The 24,498-nt window shown below is 42.0% G+C and overlaps 1 protein-coding gene across 2 annotated transcripts in view; it reads left to right on the forward strand.

Moving 5' to 3' along the window:
* The window catches only part of LOC148011900 (NAD(P)-binding Rossmann-fold superfamily protein), a 68,112-nt gene that overhangs the window by 37,700 nt on the left and 5,914 nt on the right, over nucleotides 1-24,498 (forward strand). The window contains exons 2-8 of one of the 2 annotated variants that reach the window (XM_087670943.1): nucleotides 6,659-6,720; nucleotides 6,856-6,993; nucleotides 14,519-14,618; nucleotides 14,714-14,794; nucleotides 14,910-14,959; nucleotides 22,420-22,570; nucleotides 22,647-22,703. In XM_087670943.1, coding sequence (XP_087527069.1) covers nucleotides 6,659-6,720; nucleotides 6,856-6,993; nucleotides 14,519-14,618; nucleotides 14,714-14,794; nucleotides 14,910-14,959; nucleotides 22,420-22,570; nucleotides 22,647-22,703 — 639 coding nt within the window. The remainder of the gene's footprint in view (nucleotides 1-6,658; nucleotides 6,721-6,855; nucleotides 6,994-14,518; nucleotides 14,619-14,713; nucleotides 14,795-14,909; nucleotides 14,960-22,419; nucleotides 22,571-22,646; nucleotides 22,704-24,498) is intronic. The other variant, XM_087670944.1, reaches the window with a different exon arrangement.

A 24,498-nucleotide genomic window follows, 5' to 3' on the forward strand; every position in this document is an offset into this window, starting at 1 on the left:
CAGCAGCTGTAAATGACTGATTTTCTTCAGTTCTTTGCATCTATAAGCTGTTGTGGCAGGGTAGCAGCTACATTTGACTGATTTTCAGTCGTTCTTTGCGACAAAACTCTGAGTTTTCTCTCTTTATGGCTTTCCCTCTCATCTCCCAGCCATTTCATAGCCTTGCTCCGAAGATCTCAGCATTCGGACCCTTGGAGGCTGAGAAATTGCAAATTTCTTTGTTGTAAACCCTAATTTACAACAGAAATTAGGGTTTAGCAGTAGCCTTGGGAAATGTGCCAGAAATTGGAAGCTCCAAGACTTGGATTCAACAAGGTTGAAGGTGAATTTTAGCTGAATTTACGTGGAGAACTAGCCAACCATTGAATTTGGGGCATTTCCATCGTCTATGAAGTGGGAAAAGGCCAATTGAGTGTCCGAATCAAGGGAAAAAATAGATTGAAGACTTGTTGGTCACTTTGGACAGCAAGGGGGAGTTGAAATCCTGAAAGGGATTAGGAGAATCCCATTGTAAGTCAATTTTTTTCTTCAATAAAGCTAAATAAATACTGAAAGGGGCGCCAATTTTGGGGCCAATCAGGCATGCATTGTCCAAGATCAGTAGGTAAATTTGTATTTTCAGATTTGCATTTATTGTTTCCAGATGTAATTAAGTTGTAATCAGGGATTTACCATCCTATCTGAGGAGAAAGGCTGGTTTCATGCGCCATAACTCCATGTGTGATTTTACTTCAAGAACTGCAACAAACTTTCCAGGAAGTGCCCTGCAGTAGAGATAATATAGAGTCCTCTTTTTACCACCTCTAGTGACTAGCATAGATCCTTTCTGTATTTTCCACATACCACCATAAAAATTAGTGAAGTAACCTTTGCTATCTAGCTGCCTAATAGAAATCAAGCTCTTCTTGATGCCAGGAATGTACCTAACATCATGAAGAATCAATTTCTGACCATTTTCTAGTGCCAGGTGAATGGTGCCCATTCCTTCAATATCACATGCATGATTGTTGCCAAGGTAGACTTTTTCAAGATTACCTTGTGCATAAGTAGCAAAACACTCCAAAGATGGAGTTACATGAAAAGAAGCACCTCTGTCAACAATCCACGATTGTGACAAACCATCATGAGTTGACAACAAGGCATCTATCATATTTGTTTTAGTGATATACATGTCCTCCACTGTCATAGCAAGCGGATCTGAAAATGCAACCAGCAAATCAACATCTTTATCATCTTCTATTTCCTCAATAACAACACTAGATACCACATTTACTTTTTCTATCTCTTTAGGAGTAGAGCTGCCATCCTTGTCATTCTTTTTGCCTTTTGTATTAGCATGCTTCTTACATTCTTGTTCCTTTTTAAAGTACCTGCAATCAAGATTTTTATGCCCTTTGCGACCACATTGATAACAAGTTATATCTTGCTGTTTTTCCTTGCTTTTGCTGTAATTTTTGTTTTTATTTGTAGCATTATACCTTTTTTCATTTCTTTCTCTTACATTGTAGGCTGATCCATTGGTTTCCCCACTTGCCTTGCGTCTAATCTCTTCATTCAGAATATAACCACACATACCATCAAATGTCAAGTTGGGGTTATTGCTCAATGACACAACCAATGCTTCTTATGAATCGGGCAAGGTCATGAGCAAGAAGATAGCCCTCAATTTAGGATCCAAAGCTGGCAAACCTGCATGTTGTAATTGACTCAAAATACCAGTGAAAGCATTCAAATGCTCTGAGGAAGATTTAGACTCATCAAGGTTCAAGTTGACCAACTTCCGCATGAGATGTATCTGATTGACAGGAGTTGTATTCTTATAAGTAGCCTTAAGTTTTTCCCAAACTACATAGGCAGTATCAAGTCCCTTTATATCAACCAAGATATCATCTGTGACGGACATTTAAATGTAAGTAATGGCCTTTTTATTCATTTTAGCCCAATTCTCATCTAACAAAGCAACAGGCTTATGTTTTTCTAAAGCATCATCACAATCCTTTAGAAAGAGTACACTTGGCATACGATCTTTCCAAAGATCAAAACCATTTCCATCAAATTTATTAATCTCAAAGAGATTCTTTGTGTTAAGTGTAGATGCACTGCCAGCCATCTTCAGCAATACACAACTGCAATAAAGGACTGAATGCTTTTAGCCAATAGCAAGGTTTCTGAATTGTAATAGCAAGTACACACTCTTGTACTTACAAAGTGTCCAAGAAGCAGATGTTTAGCTGCAAATTTCAGTCTCAAGTACTGATTACAACATATGCACGAATCAAATTTGATACATTTGCATTAAGGATAGCTTCCACTTCAGTAATACACCACCAAAATTCCCAAATGCAATGACCTAAATATTGTATTTACCACTGTTTCACTGCATAATGGGTATTCAGCAATACATGTACCAAGAGAAGCTGCCTTTTTTCAACATTTGAAGCATTCAAAACTCTAAAGACTCCCACTTAGCAGAGAATCAGCTGCAAATTTCACTGTCCAGTGTCAAAATGACTCAAAAGTGCATCACCAACGTGAAAAGCCCCAAAATTTCTGTAGTGAATTTGCTCCAATTGCATAAATATATCTTCCAGAGCATCAAGTACGGACTAATGTTGCAGAAATTTCACGATTTCTGCAAAAGCCCCAAATTTCAGGGTTCAAGAGTGCACTTTTTCCAAGAAATTGGCTCAACCAAGCAAAAATTTCACTTGCATTTGAGAATCCCCAAAATTTTTTTGAGGCTTGTGCACTCAATGTCTGCAATTTATGGTCCAGAGGTCACTGCAATATGTGTTAGGCACCAAATTTGGAAAAAGCCCTAAATTTTAAGACATAGATTTGCACTCTATGCTTGTATGTGTGAACACTTGGTAGAGAGGGGAAAATAGGATGAAGTAAAATAAAGAAAAATGGGATGTTGACCTTCTGCCCATCATCTGTACGGCTAAATTCCTTGTCACCCGTCATGTGGTAGCCTTTCGTCTCGTTGCACGCCTCCAGTCCTGTCGCGTAGTGGTCGCCTCCAACCCCGTCACGTAGCCGTCGCCTCCAGCCCCGTGGCGCTGTAGTCGCTTGTTGGTTGTCAGTTCGTTTGACGCCCGTTATGCTTGCACTTGACCAGTCACCTGCACTGTTCTACTGTAGACGCCTGCACCCGACCAGTCGCCTCGAGTCAGCCGCTTGCCTAGCCTACTCGTCTACTCCTCAATGGCCTAATAGACCGATTGCCTGCTTGCGTGAGCCATTGGCTCTGATACCAGTTTGCAGAGGCTAAGTGGAAGCTGATAGAGAAAGAGAGCTGAGAGTAGGCACAGTAATCGAGAAGTTCAATGACTCAGAGCTGAACAATGTTTGATAGTGATAGAGTGAGAGCGAGTTGTCGGATAGGTGTGTACTAGTGTGGTACACACAAAGAATAAAAGAATGTATTTATACTTAGGGTACGGTACACTTATACTCGTTAGGGTGGGTTCACATGTGTGAAGTAATATATACATGGGAGAGCGTGTAAAGGACTTTTAAACCCAACAATTGGTACCACAGTTTGCCCACATGGCTATGCCTAGTGGAGCTTCTGGTTATGTGACCGTGCCATAGTTGGCATTGGTCAAGGTTATTGGGTTCTAGTGCCTCCTCATTTGGCTTATGGAAATCCAAATCCCATTCATGCCTACCCACCCACCCTACCCTCCTTTCCATCTCTCTACCCTTCTTACCTAATACCTCAAAGTTCTTTTTCCTCCTCATTAGTTAAGCATGCATTCACTGATAAGACTCATTTTAATGGGTCTAATTACATCACTTGGTTAAATTGCTTGGGACATGTTTTTGAGTCAAAGAACTTGTGGGACTTTGTCCAAGGGCTAGAACCCCAACCAGACCCTTGCCTTGCTCCACTTGAGACTGTTTGTTCTCAGAAGGCACGAAATGCCTATTGTTGAGTCAATGCAAGGAGTGCTTCTAGAATTCTACTCTCAGCTTCAGAAATTTGACCTTGCATTTGAGCGGTGAGAATACTTTATTCTTGATTCACTGCAATGTAGCTTGGGATAGTACTAGTCGTAACAATCTCAACCATGAGCTCCAAGAATTCAAGGTTCTAGATTGGGATGACCTTAAGGTCAAATTATCAGCATTTACTTGTTGAGTTCTCTAGTATAGAGACTCGTAAGTCCCTTTGATGACCATGCCATATTGTTCCTTAGTAAGCTTTCAAAGGAATATTTTGATTTCATTCAACAAGTGATTTCACAGTCGACTATGTCCACATTTTATGAATTTGGGTGTTAGCTATTGTGTTACATTCGGCTGCTTTGATGGGTTTCATAACAATATTTATCACTCTTTAGAGGGGGCTCTTTTTACCATTTCTCAGCAAGGATGAATATATTAAAAGATTTGATCGACTTGGTGACTAAAATGGTAGTTTTTTATTGTAATTAGGGATATTCTTAACCAGTGGAAGGTTAAGAGTGAAACATTAAAAAAAAGTTAGAATATATCAAGACGGATCTATTCATGTATTTTCAACCATTATAGAGCTATGAGTATAGAGATACATAATTTTCAATGGCCAAATCGACAATTTTTTGGTTTTTTTAGGGAGCGGTTTGTGAATATTAAGAGAAATTGATAACATTCATTGATGGTATTTTTCATGCATAATGTATTAGTTATGGGAAAGGTTTGGTTAAGAGGGTTTTATATTTTATGTTTTAGAGTAATTATTATGAATATTTTAGTTGTTTTCCTTGTTAGTAGATGAAAATTTTAAAGTCACTCGTCTTTAATACCTACTATTAAGCCTAGGAAGATCTTGAAAATATCTTTAATACCATCAGGTTTTCACAATCTTCAAGAACGTTCTTATCATAAAGATTTATTGAGTTCTTTGGCTTCTCCTCTAACGGCTACTGTAGTACATCTTCATACCCCATGCCCTTAATGCTAAACCTTTTTTGAACCTCTAAAACTCATATTTTGTGGGTAGCCCCTTCTTTTCATATTCCACAATCTCATTAATACATGTGTGCAAGGCCATGGAGCTATCTTGAAAATTCTCCCCCTCAATATCCAAAGCTGCTAGTGGGCATGGTTCATAACAAATGAAATCCTTATCAACATTTTGATGCAGAGTGTTGCTCAAAGGCTAGAGGCATGCAACCAAAACCCATAAATTAGGCCTATGCTCCTTAGTCTTAGGGCAACCCCTAATAGGGGAGGCAAGGTTGTGGCAACCAAAATCAAGTGTAGTGGTGATCTCAAACCCACATGGATACTAATTAGCTATCACAGTTGGCACTGTTCTCAGCTTTAGAGGACACACTTGACTAGTTTGCTAGATGATCGATGGACTTTCGTCCTTAGGCCCACCTCGTCCTTGTAGAGACATCCAAGGTTGAGAGCCAGGTCTATATTTGCGAGTTGCTCCCTGATGCGGCTATTGTAGAGGCCCACTCTACCCGATCGAGTAGCCCTTTATGTGCTTGAGTTGTGGATAATGGAGCTGAACATCCCATGACCCCCATTTAGGACATTTTTCTCACTTGAGCCCCTACAACTAGAAATGTCCAATGTGGGAATATTGACACCGGTCCAGATCTTGCTACATAGGACGATGTCTACTATGTCCCTTGGCTTGGGGTGAATCTTTAATCCATTCAACAGCTTTGCCAATTGGGGTTTTTAGCAACTATGGTCAAGGTACTTGATGCCCAAACTTGTTTAGTGATTGTTCGCGGCGAGGTACAACTTAGTGGCTTGTATATGACGACCCATTTTCTCTTCTAGCTGACCATCAAGGGCTTTGAGTTCCATTCATTTCATGCCTTGGTTTCTGCTTGAATAAAGAGCACAACATACTGCATTGCCCTTTGCATTACCCCATGCATTGGCATTTTGTTCTTGTAAACATGCATCTGTGCATAATTATCCCTTTTCTATCAGAGAGTCTAGATCCACCATATTCACGCCAACTCACATGGCTGTCTCCTTGTGTAGTCTTCACAGCAGCATGCCCCACGTACTCCCCATATCTTCCTTCTTTATTGACACCCATGGGTGGTTGGGAGAGCTTGTTTGATTTGTGATTTGTTGGATTTGACCATCCCTTTTATTACCCTTAGGGACATAGATACTTAACAGGATCATACCAAACTTTTATAAAAAAGTTTAATACGGTTCCACTGCCTTTGTAGGTCTTAGTAGACCATTGGGTAGCCGACGAGCACCCTTTGTTTGATGCCTTGGCCTCTCTAGGGTGTGACCCTTTGGGCTCCCCTTGTTTCCATGTGTTATAATTGCTAGAATCTCAAGCCTAAGAAATGACAGAGAATGACAAGACCTTGGCTTTATTCAAAATACTACATTACATGGAAGGATCAGGTAATCTATTACCATTTGGGTACTCTTTCACAATTTCCAGAGATCTAGACTTATTTCCTGCCATATAGCTATACGATGTCTTAAATGACTCCGTGAATACCAGATTGTGCTTCTTTTCATAGGGTCGCCATCTAGACAACCATGCTGTCACTATGTGCTCCTAAATCTGCTTTATGTCAAAATAATGTTTTTAAGATGAATGGTCTCTTTTATACATTGTTAACCCTATTGTTGGTTTGTTGTTATAATCTAATTTCCTTGCTGTAATTGACAGGCTTATCGTGCAGCAACCTTTTCTGCTCTTGGTATTCTGCAGTTTACCAAATCAGCATTCATGTAAGCATAAAAATGCTGTGACTGGTATTACCATAGGTCTTATGTGCAGGCTCAACCTGGTGCATAGAACCCTTTGATTTCAGCTGAATAAAGGCCTTGTTCCTGTGTAGCTTTGACTTTGCCATTAAACTGCAGAGAACACATGAAAAAGTTCAACCAAGACGACATGCATGTGGATATGACAGGGAAAAATTGCATAGTAACTGGATCCAATTCTGGAATAGGCTTTCAAGCTGCAAAGGAACTTGCATCGAGGTCTGATTTACGTATTTGGTACTGCTTTATAAGTCAATTGGCATCACACTTATAAACCCTGCTCTGTGTTCTTTTGGAGCTATTGTTGCTAGCTTTTGTTTTTAGACTTAGTTCTACAAGATGCTATGGAAGCAAATATGTATTCAAAGTAACAGTTGTCATGTTTATTCAGGTGAATTGGATCTTGAATAAACCCTAGATACATTCTTGGAGTTGTTTAGTCAAGTCTAATGGTTGCTCTATTTGTTTGTATTGAATTGATACATCACAGCTATGTGTCTGATTTCTTCGATTTGTTAGTAGTAGATGTGTTCAGTTTTGGGTGTATGCAATCTTACTATGAAGTATGTGATGCACTGATGATGGCAAACATGCTCCTGACAATGAATTTAGCAGCCTATGCTTAGGTTTATTGAGCTTAGCTAATCGTTTTCTTTTCCAGACGTAATGGGACAAGTGGCAGCAGGAATCTCTTCTTCAAGCCAATATTTCTCCAAAAGGGAGAGCTCCAGTTAAGCATGGCTAAAGAAATACTCTCTGCTTGAGGGGAGCTTATTTGTCATGGGCAAATAATTACTATCCTTTCTTATTTTTTCAGACTTATTCAGGTTTTTGTTCCTATCATGCTTCCCCCTAAAAAGATGCCAAATCTCTTTTGCATAATTCTTGAGGGATGACTAATCTCTAGGCTTGAGCTGCAGCAAGCTGTTCAATGTGAAACCTGGTATACTCGGGCAAGAAGTTTGTACATCCATGGAATTCAAATGACAATACATAGGAGTAAGTCAATTACATTGTATGTAGATGGAGAGAGAGTAGCTGACAAGATGCTTCCCATATCTTGTAGTGCTTCTCAATTTGCCAAGCATTATGAAGTGCCAAAAGTGGACATATGACTGAAGGCAGGACCATATTCAAGTATGCCATTAATGTTTAAAAGGAGTTGTGAAAGTTATCTCCTCTTTGCATTATAGTACAAAGGCAAATTACTACTTCCACCCCTTTGAAGTATGACGGGAGCCTTGTTTCTCCCAAGGGTCACAGCTAGGGACATGGCAAGAAGCAATATAGGGAAGTTGTGGCAACACAATGGATGATGATAATACCGGTACCTTGTGACCTGTGCAAAGGGGGGAGGAGGTGCTCTATGTGCACCTACTGTGGACGGAGAGTAACGACTTCATTGATATTTTTGTGCCCACACCTAATCCTTGTACTCCTATTTACTTCAATCACCAATGATGCATTTCTAATTAAGGATGATATTCTCCATGACGATGTAGAGGTTGGTTCATTTTCAGAGGTCACTTGTATTGCTCAAATGTTGGAGGATGATTTCATTTCTTCAAGTGATGTTGCTGAGGAGTTTCTTAGCCACCGTCACGAGGACTCTTAAGTGTTCAAATTTTGTTTTGAGGATTTAACCAATAAAGGCATTGTGCTTCTAGAGGGAGTAACTATAGGTCACAATGTGTTTTGTTTTCACTGGATTTTTTCTGAGGCACAGTGCGTATACCTCCATTTAGGGAGGTCATGACATTAGAGGACATCTTAGTGGAGGACACTTTTGTCTCATAGGGAGACATTCAAACTCTGGAGGGGTTCCTTTTGATCCTAGCTGGAGACAATTGTGTTCCTATGGGAGTTGTCTCGATCCTACCCTAGGCCAACCACATAATCTAGATCCCAAACATGACCCTCTACTTCTAGGTCCTTAAGTGGGCCCATCTAGTCAGAGATGGGGCTCAAACATTTTCGTATGACATTTTCTTGTCTTGTTGCAAATTGTAGAATTTGCCATAGTTGTTTTCTTATATTTTAGAGGATTCTCTTTGTTTCATCTTGCCTCAAGGTTTACTTGTTTCAGAGGACCTTTGAATGTTTGAATTCAACATGATTGAGGACTCTAGCTTGAGTCTTTTCCAGCTCTCCAGTTTGAGATCCGAGACCCATGATCAGCACTAAGCTTCTTCAGGAAGACAACATTGCAATTTGCCATAGCTCAAACCCAACCATCAATATTTTTTTTCAATGGAAAGGGAAATCTATTAGTTGACACCTCATAAATAAACTTCTCAAGTTAGAATGCAAATATAAAGTGGCCTTGTAAAGGACTTCAAAGGCACAATCAAAACAAAAGAAGTCTAGTATGATGGGCAGGTGAATAGCACTTAGGCATAGCTACAAGGGAAGGAGGGGACATTCCCTAAGATGATGAAACATCATCCCAAAATAGAATTGACTCGAGGTCATGCCCCAAATTGGGGCAATGTCCCCTTTCCTGTTCCTTACAAGGGCATGGATAGCTTTCTTGTAGGGATGGGAAAAGGGATGGTTTGTGACAAGGGAATGGCTAGAGGATGCATCCACATTGTTAGGGGTGGGAAAGAAGATGGCCAAGGGGTGGCTGACTGGTCTTTGCATGGGCATTTTCTCTCACATACACATGCATATTGACTATAACCTCACACACACACACACACACACACACACACACACACACATATACAAACGTATGGATGCGCATGCATACGTTTCTAAAGCCCTTTCCATAGCATTTCCACAAAGCCTTTTTACCCCCGGTTTCCTTTTAAACCCCTTCCCACACAAGTCCTTTAAAGCCATTTTATCCCTTTCTATGAAGGCCATTTTATATTCGGAATTTAAAGGTTTTTTTTTCCATCCGTCACAAGGCCAATCTCCTTGCCGGGTTTAAGGGCTTTCCCATTAAACCCTCCTAGAGATAACTTTTCTTTCCTCTGAGCTTCGAGAGAAAGCCTATAAGGCCTTCCCACTAGTTCCCTAATACGCTTTTCTAGGGCTTTTGAAGGAGAGGGAGCTACAAAGTACTTCCCACTCGATTTTCCCCATAATTTCCTTAAACCCTCGGGATTTTTAAACAAAGAAGGCCCAAGTTCCGAACCCTAAGGCTTTCCAAAGCCCAATTCCGCAAGATGGTGCTTCGGTCAAGGAAGCCGTATCGCAAAGGGAATTTCGCGTACGAGGGAGACGGGCCAAGATCATAAGACTGCGGCCAAGGCAAGAAGGCCAAATTCACGATGGCGCCTAAAAAGGCATAAGGTGCAACCGCAGGAGGATCATCTCCTAACATTCATGTGGACATTTCACCGAACCCATAAGTCTAGGTTTTCTTCCTATTTTTGAATTACGTCGAAATATTGCAATTATGCATGGTTAATTGACGGAAGTAAGATGCACTTTTGCGATTGAAATACTTTGGTTATTTTAAAGGAAATAACTCACGATTGAAGAATCGGTCATTTGTATTTTTCAATGAAACGAATAAAAAAAGAACATAAGATTTCAATGCATTCTTAGCAAGTTGTTTTTATGCATTGCAAAGTAATGAATCTAGATCAACTAATGACCATCATTACAAAGTCGAAATCATTGTAGTACACTTCGATTATGCATGGAAAGATTAAATTGCATGTCGCATTATTAGACATCTCTTTCTTTGCAATGATTCATTAAAGAAGATTGCTAACAACCGTAGGAATTTGCAAGGCATGGAAATGATTCTAGGGCTGCATGAAGTAGGTTAAACTCTAGTCAATTGGCATAAATCTCAATCAACTACGTAAGTTGTTAGGAAAGGTTGTGTAATGCTCATTCAACGTACGAATATTTCATTCAGAAATGAAGTTAGGGAAAGGCTGCATGGTTCGTTTTAACATAAACCCTAAAAGCTTAGCAGCATGAATCGTGAATGCATCAATGGAAATTATGCCGTAACTTAACATACGCTTTGATCTTAACCAGAAAAGTTAGGGGTTGTAAATCTAATCATACGTAGGCAATGAATTGTGTGCTTACGAGAATGGTATCGTAATGCAACTAGTTTTTTCCCTCTTTGATCAAGACAAAATCTTCATGAATAGACAAGTAACTTGGTTTACCCTAAAACACCTAAACCGCAAAGGATTCGCTTAGGATGGTTAAATCGATACAAAGTGCTAGCTAGGGTTTAGCACATTAAGGACTTGGCCTAGACGCACTTATTGCCAAGACGAAACTCTCATATCCCTAAAGTCTTGCCCACATTCATAGAATGTAGGAACAATAGGATGTACTTGCAAGAAACGACTTAGGGTTTCTACCCTAAGGATTGCTCGTTAAAAAGATGAAACTCGGGCCGACGATGTCGGCCTAGTGCAATCGGAAGTGGATTGGATATGAAGACACCCTAAACCTTGTTTCCTATCTAATCATGATTCGGTGATTAGAAGACACCGTTCGATGGGTGAAATAGTCCCATGAATTAGATGCGACACTTGTGCAACAAGTTGCAACGTTGCATGATCTTGTGGTTTGACCACAAGAGAATGATTAATTCCTCGAAATGAGATTGGCAGATTCTTGCGCAAATTTATCTTGCAAGAGGATAAGTAGTCATCCTGATATAGCACATTTCTTGGGAAAAGTGACCAAGATAAGGGGATTAGATATTTGCTTGGAAGTAAAAGACCAATCAATAATTTGGAATAACATATTTACTGCTATTAGAACTTAAGGTATTGGTTAAGTTGGGTTAATAGGGTATGGCCCTAACCCAAGGACATAAGGGTTAACAAACAAACCCTTGGGGATCTTGCCGAGTCGCAATTGATCCCGGATCGAATGCTGGATGCATTCGGAGAGAAGGATTCACTCCTTGGCAGTTGGCCAAATAAACGACCACTAGAATTGATTGTGCTTGTAACAGTTTAGAAATCACTGTTTGCATTGTTTGCTCAAGGAACTAAAGGATGGAAAAGATATTTAATGCTTCAGGTTGAAGGCCTGAAGGGAGAGGCAGCTTCAGTTACCCCCGACTGTCTGCCTGACCCTAACCAAGGGGGTTGCTAGCCGCGGCGGGAAGGTGGACAGAACCCGCCGCGTGAGGTCTCTCCGTTGAGCGCTACTTGGAGCAGGAGGACGCTTGGGTGCCAGGGGGGGCTCTGGCCGTAAATCCCTCGCCTTCCGGGCCCTGCACAAGAGGCTAACGTGACTCGGGATTGGATCTCAGGCCTGCATACTAGTCTACGGGCGGAATCTTGGATTAGTAATCCCTGTGGATTGCTGGATAGCCTTCGGGCGGATTTTATGAATGTATTCCAAAGATAAATATGATAACCTGTTGAAAAGGAACTTGTTTGATATTGCTTTTCTATGTCAAGTGCTAAGATTACGTGAAGAAATCGGTGCCTAACGGGCTAATTAAGGAAGCTGCTTGATGCATGTTCAACTAAATGTGGTAGGTAATTAGACAACTAAAACAACCTGAGGAAAGTTTGGTGGATGTGGCCATGGGTCAGTCCTACGGATGGGTGGTCCCGGTTGGCCGGGAACTTTTCTCAATTATAATGGACAGCAAGAAGATCGTTCCAAAGGAAATGAATAGCAAGGGCGCTGACCTAGAGTCTAGGTTATAATAATCCCGGTTTACGCTGTTTTAGGGGAACGGAATGGGACTATGCCTTATGGCAGAGAGGTCGAGCTTTGCATCCCTCTCGTTTCCCATTCTCCTTGAACCAAGTGCAGCGTGAATCCGCTTCGGCCTTGGCGTTTCTGCGTAAAGTAGTTCGCTCGAGGTTCGACGCTAGTTGCCGTTTAGGAAATGACCATTAGGGGAAACCCTGATTCAGGTTGGTCCTAAGTGGGAACGGCCAGAATACTTCCACTACGTGGCAGATGCGGGAAGTCCTAGATCGCAAACCTCGTAACATTCCATGGGAGTGTTGGGCGGAGCTTTCTAGATCTCCTTTCCGATGGACTGCTAAGACGTGTCCTGAAGGGAACAGGTGGACACGTTACAATTGGATGGAACTTCTATTTTTTTAGGGCCTTCAATCCTCTTCAACTCAACCATCTCTCACATGGTCATGATCTTATAGCCATCTACTCTTCCCACAATCCCATGTAAGCAAGCAATCAAACAACCAAGAGTTTGTAGTAGACTCAACTTCTTGCCTTTGCATGTTGTAGTGTGAAGCCTTGAAAGCTCATTGGTGGCCTCACAATTCAAGTGGTGCTTCTTTGATTTGCTTCTACATACTCCATCCCAATCGATCTACCTCAAGAGTGCTCCAATAGAAAGAGGAGAAGTAGAGAAGAAGGAGATATCCCAACCTCAGCCTCACACGTTACCTCTCACCCTTCAAGCAATGGTAGAAGGGGAAGGAGAGAAGAATGCAAGATAAGAGAGAAACTTCACTCTCCATGTCCCTCATTTACACACACTCTACCTCACTCAACATGGTGTATAAGAAGATAGGATGGAAGCAAGAAAAGGGTACATCTCGAAGTTGCGCACACAAGAATGAGCTCCTCTATTCACTTTTTAGCTTAGACATAGGGTTTGAGTTTAGGGTTCCCTCCAATAGTTGGGCTGAGTGGTCCTTTTCAATTTATGAATACACCTTACATTGGTTGGGACCAATCCTACAAAAGTTAATAGAAGCTTGGTGCCCGCAACCTCACGTAGTTGCGGTTTTTCCTACCTATTTTTGGGACATTTTAACTTGCATGGGAGCGAGCTTGGCTTTCGAATAGCATTACAAAATAATAGTACAATTGAATTAGTTGCACAATGCAGATAATGGTGCCTACAATAATATGATGCAATCCAAAAAAGAAAAAACCTTTTCCAAAAGAATTCCGGCACATTACGCTTCCACTTGACTTTTCATCCTTCTTTGCTATTGGAGGTTTAGTGGGTGGTAGAACCTGGAGTCACAAGGGCAGCACTTGGAGGTTCAAGGGAAGCAGGTAAGCAGCTTGGAGTGATGGTGATGGTAACAAGACAATGGTGAGGGGGATGGTGATGGTAAATAGTCACTAGTGGTAGGATAGCTGTCATTGAGTGAGAAAGATGGAGGTAAAATTGGCAATGACCAATGATTCCCTTTTATAGAGATTTTTTAGTCAATTGAGCCGCCAATTCTTTCTGGGACTGTTTTAAGAGCCAGAAATTTGCCGAAAAAAAGTATGATTTTTGGTGACTTAACACAGTGAGCATGGGAGATTGTTTAATATCTTTTCCTTTTCAACATCTTTGGGGCATCAATTAGTTCTTTATGGGACTGTTTTAAGAGCCAGAAAATTGCCAAAAAAATTATGATTACTTAGTGACAATTTCTTGTTGACTTAAAACAGCGAGCATGGGAGATTGTTTAACATATTTTCTTTGTCAACATCTTGGTGCCTTTTTTATCATGTTATTCAGCTAAGCGGATTATGGTTGATTTTTCTTTTCCCATATCTTGTTTCTGAAGTAAAATACTCAGATTAGTCCCCAGCCCTTCCCAAAAGAAACTTGAATAGTAGCAATGTGTTACTCATTAAAATGCTACATGCTTGAAGGGGTTCTTGTAATCTCTATACAGAGGGAATATTAAAAACAACACTAGGCATGGTTCTTTGAATACTCACAGTATAGTCTAGTATGTATATGACATGAATGCAATGCATTAGTCTATGATTACTCCTTGTACTGGTGATGGTGAGATTTCTTTCAGTAAGTTGTTTGCGAATGGCATAGGGGGGCAACTGTCTACATGGTGTGTCGAAATAAGGAGAGGGGAGAAGAAGCAGTTTCAGAAATCAAATCCAGAACTGGAAATACAGAAGTGTATCTTAAGGTGAGATCTTGCGTGTTTCTCTCTTTTCCCCAGGAAGTTAGCATTTCGAGTTAGCTTTTAAATACTAACTGGTTTATATATTTTTGCTATGGAAGATTTGCGATCTATCTTCACTGCAACAAATACAGAAACTTGGGACAGATTTTACATCCTCAAACATGCCTGTACATGTTCTGGTTAGTTTATGCAATATAGTGCTCTATAATTCCTTAAGAAGTGCACAATTTTAAGGATACTTACCTCCACTAGAAATATCAAACAGTCTAATGTAGCCTTTTGGTAATGTAAAAGATAAACAATGCAGGGCTGATGGAGCATAAACGCATCATTACTGCCGATGGGTAAGATTTTGTGTTCGACAACACATTCATTTCATAATTGTCCTCTGCATGACATGAATGTCATGTTTGGAATGTATTTAAGATCGTGGTTACTTTATCTATGAAAGGGCATGCAACTCTATTTGTAGGTTTCAATGTTTGTGATTGTGTGCCTTGGATGGTATTTGAGTGTTCAATACTCATTAATAGTAATTCAAACACATTGCAATTTTAGTATCTAAGGTACCAGATCATCAGACTTTACCCTTGTTGTCCAATACATTGTACTTTTGGTATCTAGGTTACCGCATCATCTGGGGCTTTATCCCTCGTTGGTCAAGTGTACCTATCTGTGTCAATCAATTATCATGGTCAAGCTACGAATTTTAACCATACCTCACAGCATGGAAGTCAAAGTACCATTGCCGGTATGGGTAGTGATAGTATGGATAGTACACTTCTATCTCTATACACGACTCTTGTCAAAGTCAATGAGGCATAATAAATGAGAAGTAAAATGTGAACTTCGACATATCTGCACTAGCAAACATCGGGCTTTTCATATTACAATCTGTAGCTTTTGGATCTATGTTTGCAGTGAGGTTTTTACCTGTAAAATGTCACCATGAAAAATGGTTGTTTTGTTCATTGTGTAGTGAATATTAACAGTGAAGGTCTGGTTGAAAACTTTTGCACTCAGCTTGTAGAATAATTCTGGCTACATTGATATCTAAAAGCATGTGATGTTATTGTTAGTTCACAATTCTCAAACTCATGTCATGGTTCAACACAAAAGAGAAGAGAAAAATCATAAGGCTGCACAAGCCGGTGGAAATTAGGAGATCTACTGGTAGACTCTGTAGGGCCTTAGGGGCACTGGAACTATGATAGAGACCATGAAGAGGTGTACCTCCTCTATGGAGGACAGATACAACCACTCATCAGACCTCGATTGGTTCCTTCTTTAGATTGGACATCCTTCTTGGGCTCATCGTGACTAGCAGAGACAGGTTATTCACTTTTATGGTGGGGGATGGTCGCTTCGGAGAGAGGACTTGGATGAGGCAAAGATGCTCTAGATAGAGGATCAGAGTAGTGATACATTGTGGGAGGAGGTGGCACATCTTTTATGATTTGGTGTTTGCGTGACGGCTCTCTCTGACGGGATGCTGGCGTGATGACTCTCTGGTGTGACGGCTCTTGAACTAAGTGATGTTGTTGAAGCAAATAGGAAATCATGCTCTAATGGCTGGGATGATGCAAAATATAAAGAAATCAAGGTTGACTTGCAAATGGATATGATAGATAACTTGAACAAGGTAAGGGACACTTGGAAAGCAGATATGAATGCATTGAAATCCGATACAAATGCACACATAGTAGCCAAGGACATGGAGATTGCTGAACTCAAAAGGCAGGTAGAGTAATGTAAGAATGAGTTAGTGACATACAAGTCAATGATGGATGCACAAACAACAATGCTAGATGCACTAGAATTAAAGAAAGAGGTGGAAAGTTTAAAAAAAGACATGCATACATGGGTGAATGTGGTAGAGGGAGCTCAAAAGAAAGTAGAAAATGTTTAGCAAACAATGAATGAAAATGCACAATGGATCGAGGTAGTCAAAAGAAACAAAGGGGTGCCTCAGAACAAAGTAGAAATGATGAATGCAGCACTAGAGGAGGAAGCAAAGAGGAATCTCCGTGCATTGCGTGTACGTGTGGTGGGGTGGACTAAAAAAGGAAACCCCCAAGAGGACACCAAAACACTTTGTGCTAAGATGGGTGCAGACGAGACATGCATTATGGATGCTTGGAGGATAGGTGATCCAAATGGCCAAAGAGGTCAGATCCTCATGCTGAAATTTGGGGACATGGATGGCAAAAGGGCCTTCTTATTAAAAAGAAAGGCTTTGAAGGGTGAAAAGATTTACCTTGATGAGGATCTCGCACCCACACAGCTAGAGCACAGAAGGGCTTGTATGCCAAAGGTGTTGGAGGCATGTAAAGAAGGCAAGTATGCTGTGTATAGAGATGGTAGAGTAATCATAGCGGAATGGAGGTCACAATGACGGTACAAGGCCTATGAGACGTTGAAGATGTCCCTTTGGAATTGTAATGGTTCAATAAGACTCGATGCAGGTTATTTTGAGGACACATTTCGTGGGATAGATTGGCTATGTATACAGAGACACATTAGTGTACAAATTCTAGATTACCGGATGTTGTGGGATACAAATGGGAGAGTGTATACAGACCTCAACCCGTAGACCAGGAGGAACCAGGGGGTCAGGAGGGGTGGCTATTCTTTATCGTGGGAGCCTCCAAGACATGACTCACGTGGTGTCACGAGATGTGCATGCTAGATACATGTGGGTAAGGCTAAGGATAGGACACCCAAGAGATCTATATGTTGTGGTATGCTACTTCCTACCTGCCTCTTCAACAGTTGCTATTGGGGAGTAATCACCATTTGAAGTACTACATGAAGATATTACGAGATATGCAAGTATTAGGGACATACTACTAGTGGGAGACTTTAATGGTCGAATAGGAAATGAGCAGTCTCCCTTTTATGATACTGAACATGAAATGTTTAAGGAATTGGCTTTGGATGAATTAGGGCTTGCCAGGACATCTCAAGATAAGGCATTGATAGCATATGGATTCTATATGCTAGCTTTGGGAAGTGCTCATGGATTGGCTATATTCAATGGCCTATTAAGATGGCCGAGAGTGGATACTTTCACTTGTTGGAATAGTAAAAAAGGGGCCAGTGTGGTGGACTATGTAATGGGCTCGCCAGTGTTAATTCCAGAAATTAAGGATTTCAAGATATTTGATAAGCCGATTAGTATAGCAGCTGACCATGCAATCTTAAAATTTACTCTAACATGTAGTCAGAGACAAGAAAGATGCACATAGTCACACACATTCCCGCATTATGAATTTCTAGAGCAAACGTCACACATCTATAGTGGTGCAGTACTAGATGGCTTAAGTCAGCTAGACCAACATGAACCATGGGAAGATGCCATTAGATCTCTAGGGAAGGTTTTACATGCTGCAGCTTCAGAGGCATTCCCATATAACATGGGCCCTACTGCAATACGCAATGGTACTGCCCCTCAAAATGCTTGGTATGATGATGAGTGCAGACAGACTAGGACTCGCTTACAGAGGGATATTACACTAGGGACATGCACACATAAGCAGGCACGGAATGTCTTGTGTTGTCTTGTGCGAAAAAAGAAAAGAGATTGTTTAGCCAAACTAGAGTCAGAGATGTATTAGCTCTTTCTGAGCAAGGACAGCAAGAGGACATGGAGGAAATTTCACGGGAGACAACCCCTAATCCATTTGACATCACCTATGGTTTGGCATGAACATGCTAAGGCACTATACGATGTTCCATCACAAGAGCAAATACCCTGTCCATCAAACTCTAGGCCAACACAGTGCGGTTTCTTTACCGAAAAGATGGTGAGATATGCCATTTGGAGGTTGAAGAATGGGAGAGCACATGATCAAGATGGCCTTGTGGCAGAGCATTTTGCACATGCATGTTATGCACTGGCCCCTATCTTGGCGAATCTCTTCAATAGAGCCGTATGTGAGGGGCTTCCAGTAAGTTGGTGTGACCACACAATAGTGTCGATTTTTAAGAGTGGAGATCCATTGGTCGCTAACAACTACCGCACTGTTATGATTGGCCATATGCTAGCCAAGATATACTCCTCTATTGTGGAGCATGAGTTGAGTTGGTGGGCTGAAACAAAGAAAATACGATCTACAGGACAAGCCGGTTTCCGCTAGGGATACAATACGCTAGACCATATATTCATGCTAAGGGCCTTGATTGAGGAGGGATGATCATGGAGGCAAAGAATCTACTGTTGTTTTGTGGACCTCCGCAAAGCCTTTGATATCGTGCCACGTGCAAAACTCATGCAAAGGTTGCGGGCCATTGGGATCCCAGAGGATATGCAGTGGTGTATTTATGCATTGTATGAAACTGTGATAGGAAGAGTACGAGTGCCTGGAGGCACAACAGACTTAGTCTCTAGTACGGTGGGTGTAAAGCAAGGTTGTCCCCTCTCTCCTTTGCTGTTTGGACTGTACATTGACGAGATCTCCGATTATATACAGAGATGGGGTGGTATGGAGGCAGCTTGGCTGGGGTATTGATACCAATTTTGTTATATGCTGATGATATGGTACTTATCTCCAATTCACCAGAGGGACTACAATGGCATCTGGATGCATTGCATGTGTTCTGTGAAGAGAAAGGTCTCAAGATTAATCTCGGAAAGATTAAAATCATGGTTTTTAACACCTCAACAGCTTGGGTGCCACGCTCAGAGCATTACTTTATGTATGATGGCCAGCCTGTAGAAATGGTTAGACAATATGTATCACTTTCAAGGGGCCAGAGTTTTCATGGAAGGAGACTTCAGAGGCTAGGCTTGCACGGGCATATGCTGCTTTGGGTACTCTAGAGCGGCAATGTGCACACATACAATTTCAAGAGCCTTGTACCAAATTGTGGCTTTTTGACACTTTAGTTAAGCCCACACTGCTCTATGGGGCAGCCATTTGGGGCCCAAGCCTTTATCATACTAGACGGATGCCACTTATGGACTGTGATGGACCGGAAGCATAACATTCTGATGGCTGGGAACATATGCAAAGACCGCTAGTCCTGATGATAGCACGTATGATAAGGGCAAAAGCCTCAGTACCATAGGAGATCATCCGGGCAGAATTAGGCACTGCACCCATGGTAGTTGAGGCATTATTCCAAGCAATTACTTTCCTTCAGAGGATATGGCAGCTCCCTAAACACCGATATCCTAGATTAGTGCTGGAGTCTTCAAGATAGCTTGCAGCAGAGGGAGATAGATAGTGTTGGTATGCGTATAGCATGGCATGAGTATAGATAGACTACCACTGTTTGATTATAGCCTGGACTGTCCTACTTTGAGCCTTAGTCGTGCAGAGCTGAATAGTGTGATCAAGGCAGACATCACTAAAGTTGAGATAGAAAGGACTTGGTCCAAGCCCCCTTTCCCATTAGGCACGAAAATGACACAATACCAAAGTCATTTCTTGCAGCTTTCTCATGACGGTTTCATATTGAGGCCTAGATACATGGATGCTCGACTGTCCCACGGACTCTGAGTTGCTGTTGGTCAGATCCGCACCTCATCGCATCAGCTGATGATTGAGACAGGTCGATGGAGCCATATTGCAGCTGATGAGAGGATGTGCCAGCTTTGTGGATGGGAGCCAGAGACGGAGTAGCACTACGTTTGTAGATGTATTGTATACTATGATATTTGAGGTCGCTATCATTGCCTCTTTAAGGAAGGCTTTGGACCACTAAGACGGGTGATGGACTGTGAGGATCAAAGATGTTTGGGCCTTTTCTTGTTGGAGCTCCAACGACGTAGAGCATTATTGTTACAGGATAGGAGGCGACCCCAACATCATCCACCCCTCCAGAGAGCAGTTATAGACTACTTCAGCATAGTTGAACCCTCAGCCGCCACCACCCCAAACACTACATCTCCTACTAATAGGCGTTGCCGAGATACAACATTGGGAGGCATCACAATTGACAGAGCTACAACACTACGCAGAGCGCGACGCCCTAAAGTACCTACACAGCAACATAGGCGTGCCCATATGTGCCACATTCGCATCACGATTGCTTGGTACAGAGGAAGATTGGTGCGATGACTCAGCCGGAGGTAGCTTGTAGAGTCTTGGTGGATTCTATAGACTGAGGGGGAGATACCTACACTCTTGATCTTTTTAAACTTAGGTCTTTTTCCAACTTTTTCCAACTTTTCCAGTTTTTTCAGTTTCCATACATCTCATTCCAATATACCATGTAAACTTACACATAAATTTTATCTCTTCTTATCTAATGAGAGATGATGATACCAGTTGTATTGGTTATGGTCTCATAGGCCACTTTGGCCTTTTAGAGACGTTAATAGATCTTTCTTTCTTTTCTTTCTTTCTTTCTTTCTCGGGCCTTCTCTCTCCATGTTCATGAGCTGCTTCTGTCGTGCATTCTCACATACTATCATCAGCAAAGGAGAGGAACCAAAGCTGCTACGAAGAGGAGACCTTCCCCAAGTGCTGTAAATCACTCTAGGTTGCAGTGTTTTCAGCCTACTGAAGCTTCCTATGTAGTACTGCTGGGTGAACATCAAACATAGCTGTCCTAGTGGTCATGTTACCTGCTCTGGCCCCAAATGCCCCTCTAGCACAGGCTGTCCTCAAGTACTTCAAAACACAACTATTCTAGCAAGCCTCTCACCTTTTGGGATCCTCTTAACACCAAAACAAAGCATTCTTTTGCTTCTTTTTTTGTAGGGTTTGGAAGGACAATGGGTGACTGATATGATTGGCAAGAGTTGGCAGAGTGTTAATATTATGGAGACTTCGAGGACTGATGAAGGGACGACCAAGAGTGTGAAGACCGGTGTTATAACCATTAATATGGAGAGGATTGACATGAAGACGTTATGATAATGGAGATCAAAAGGATTGTCATGAAGACCAAAGAGATTGTGCATGAGGTTCAAACTGTGATTTGTCAAGTTTCTACCCTTGATGGCACGGAGGACCCTTATGTCACTATCAGGCACCCTTCGTACAAGTACCTATTTTACCTTCACTCCCCAAGAAGGACAAGTTGGAGGGCTCCAATTATGCTTGGTGGTCATGTATGGTGGATTGCAGCCTTGTCAACATTGACTTATGGGAATTTGTTATCGTTTCCATCTCTTGCTCCACAGTGGATCCCTATATAGCATTTACAGTAGATCAGGCAACTCTGCAAGTTGATCTAGGAGTGGGCCCATTAGTATCTTCAGAGGCACATTTTCTTGGGAGGACCCAGTGTGATGGAGTAGGGGTCAAGGAGGAGAAAATCCATCAGCATGCTTCTGCTGCACTCTTTGTGGCCTCAGAGAGGCCTCAAGGCAAGATTTGAAGGAGAAGCAAGGATGACAACCCAACCCAAAGGGTCAGCGGTCAAGGATGGGGCCCTGGCCCATTGGAAAGTTAGAAGGCAAAGCCAACCTCAGAATTTTGGGTACTAACATGAGTGGCTTTTATCAACCCAAGGTTTTCTTAAGGCAAGGCAGCTTCTTTTTGGCTGAAATGATGACCATTTTCTGGTACTTTATACTTCAATAATTTGCAGCTTCAAAGATGTCTGATTGGCAGAAATAACTGCAGTACTAGAAAGACAAGCAAGGGATTCCTTCACATCTTTGTCCTCTATTTAGTAAACAAGTGTCAAGAGGGGGTTTTATTTAGGATCAAACATGGTTCTTTCATTGTTTTTGTAGGCTTCCATAAACTTATTATATGTATGACTTCTCATATGCACGCTATCAACCTCTGTTTTTTGAAGATTCACATATGGAAGACAACTCTGGCTTGTTGGATCTGAAACACAGGTTAGAGCTAAATTATGCAGTCAATGTAGTTGGAGTTTATGGAATGACAGAACTGCTGTTGCCTTCACTTGAAAAAGCTGCACCTGAAGCACGCGTTATAACAGTGTCTTCTGGAGGGATGTACACAGCACCTCTTTTAAGCGATTTACAGGTAGCTTTTCAGATTTGATCTTACTGATGCATGCTAACCTTGGAGAAGCCTAAAGTAATTGCCTAATTCTCAACAGTTCACTGAAGGAAAGTTCAATGGAACAGTCCAGTATGCCCGAAATAAGCGTGTCCAGGTAGGATATGCTATTCTCTTCCTTAACATGTGTATAAATTTTCTGAGTTAGTGATGTTTCTTTAGTATAGAAATTGGGGATCTAGTCTAAGGATGTGCTATGCATTTCCATTCAACCTCACTGTTGGTTGTAGAAGCTTATTCTCTCTGCTTCTAACTCACTCTAAGGTGATATTGATGCTAGGAGGCATTGGACATTTTACTGATGGAAATGGGGGGAGAGAGAGAGAGAGAGAGAGAGAGAGAGAGAGAGAGAGAGAGGAGATGGTGAAGTCCAGCGATGGCTGATGGCGCCTCTTCGTGACCCCCTTGCACTGTGATTTGCCCCCTGCTCCTCATCCTTACTTTCTCGTGCAGCCAGCATCAAGCTTTCAAGACTGCACTCGTGGTTTCTGCTACCTGTGTTGACGCCTGGCACCCACCAACGTGTCCAGCTACCCGCTTTCCTGTGATCGTGCTGCTCAGCAGCGAGGACGCCCTAGCCCTTACCATTGTCCCACCGAATTGTCAGGATCTGGGGGTGCGTGACTCTGACCCTGCACACGTCAGGTAACTGTGGCACGACCCTGACCCTGCACACGTCAGACCAGAGGCTGCTGACTGGACAATTCTCTTATTGCTCGTGCTATCTGCCCCTGCACACTGAGACAGCGCAGTCCTGCCTCTATACACAGAGAGAGAGAGAGAGAGAGAGAGAGAGAGAGAGAGAGAGAGAGGGACAAGGCTGGCCTAGGCTGCACCGTTTCTGACACCGCCTGCATCGCCCTGACACTGCCTGCACCTTCGATTTGATTCTGTAAGGATGACTTCTCCTACCAGTGATGAAATGGAAAGCGACACTCTGGCTCTGCAATCTAATGGCATTGATATGGCCTTTCTCAATCAGCAGATTGGGCAAGGGAATGACAAAGACTTTGCTGATCCGGATGGCGATTCCTCGGCTGATGAACTTGGGCCGTTGTAGGATAGTGAAGAGATGGCCAAACGTCATAGGATGTTGGTTGAAGAACCGGTCTTGAATTTGTCTCAGCCAGAGGTTCATGTTTCCCATTCACAACCCGATGGAACTTTACAATTCATGCTTGCCACTGCGAATCATCTTATGTCAGAATATGTCCATCATAATGAGGATAAAGCTAACGCATTACCGGATGGGGATCCAGTAGTTGCAGTCATGGGAACCGACTTGGTTTTACAACAGATAGCTGCTTTCCATGAGAGGGCAGCCATATTTTATTTTACTGGAAGGACCCCTTTGATCACCAGAATTCGTGCTTGGCTGCAGTCTATGCTTGCCAGTTTTGAACAGTGCTCTTAAGAAGTTTTAGGGTGTATGCAGGTCCCCTTGGTGAAAGAGATTAATGATGGCCCGAAGGGGTTCTTTGAGGTTCTTTTTCGTTCTGCAGAAGTACGGGCTCTTATTATGCAACACATTTCTTTGTTTATGGATGGGCAACTAGTCCATGTGGTCCCTTGGAGGCCCATGGCTGAGTTTCAGGAGGTGCTGAGACAAGCATGCTCCATTTGGGTAGAGGTGGTGGATTTCCCTGCGCATCTCTGGAGACTCCTCCCTCTGGTTTTGAGAACCATTGGGGAGGTTTTGGTGGAACCTCAGCTGGCTTCCGGCAATCGGAATAGGACATGTATGCTTTGGAATACAGGGAAACCTTGCTCGATGAAGATTTGTTTTGAGGTTTCAGGGCTACAAACGTTGGTGTATGAGTTGAAATGGGGTTTCTTTTGTAGGACACTGTTTTAGATGTGGTCAGTTGGGCCATTTCATTTCAGAATGCGAC

The sequence above is a fragment of the Lygodium microphyllum genome, chromosome 28 (genome assembly GCF_053477565.2).
Source record: "Lygodium microphyllum isolate KBCC chromosome 28, Lygodium_microphyllum_v1.1.10, whole genome shotgun sequence".
In the NCBI taxonomy this organism is placed as follows: Eukaryota; Viridiplantae; Streptophyta; class Polypodiopsida; order Schizaeales; family Lygodiaceae; genus Lygodium; species Lygodium microphyllum.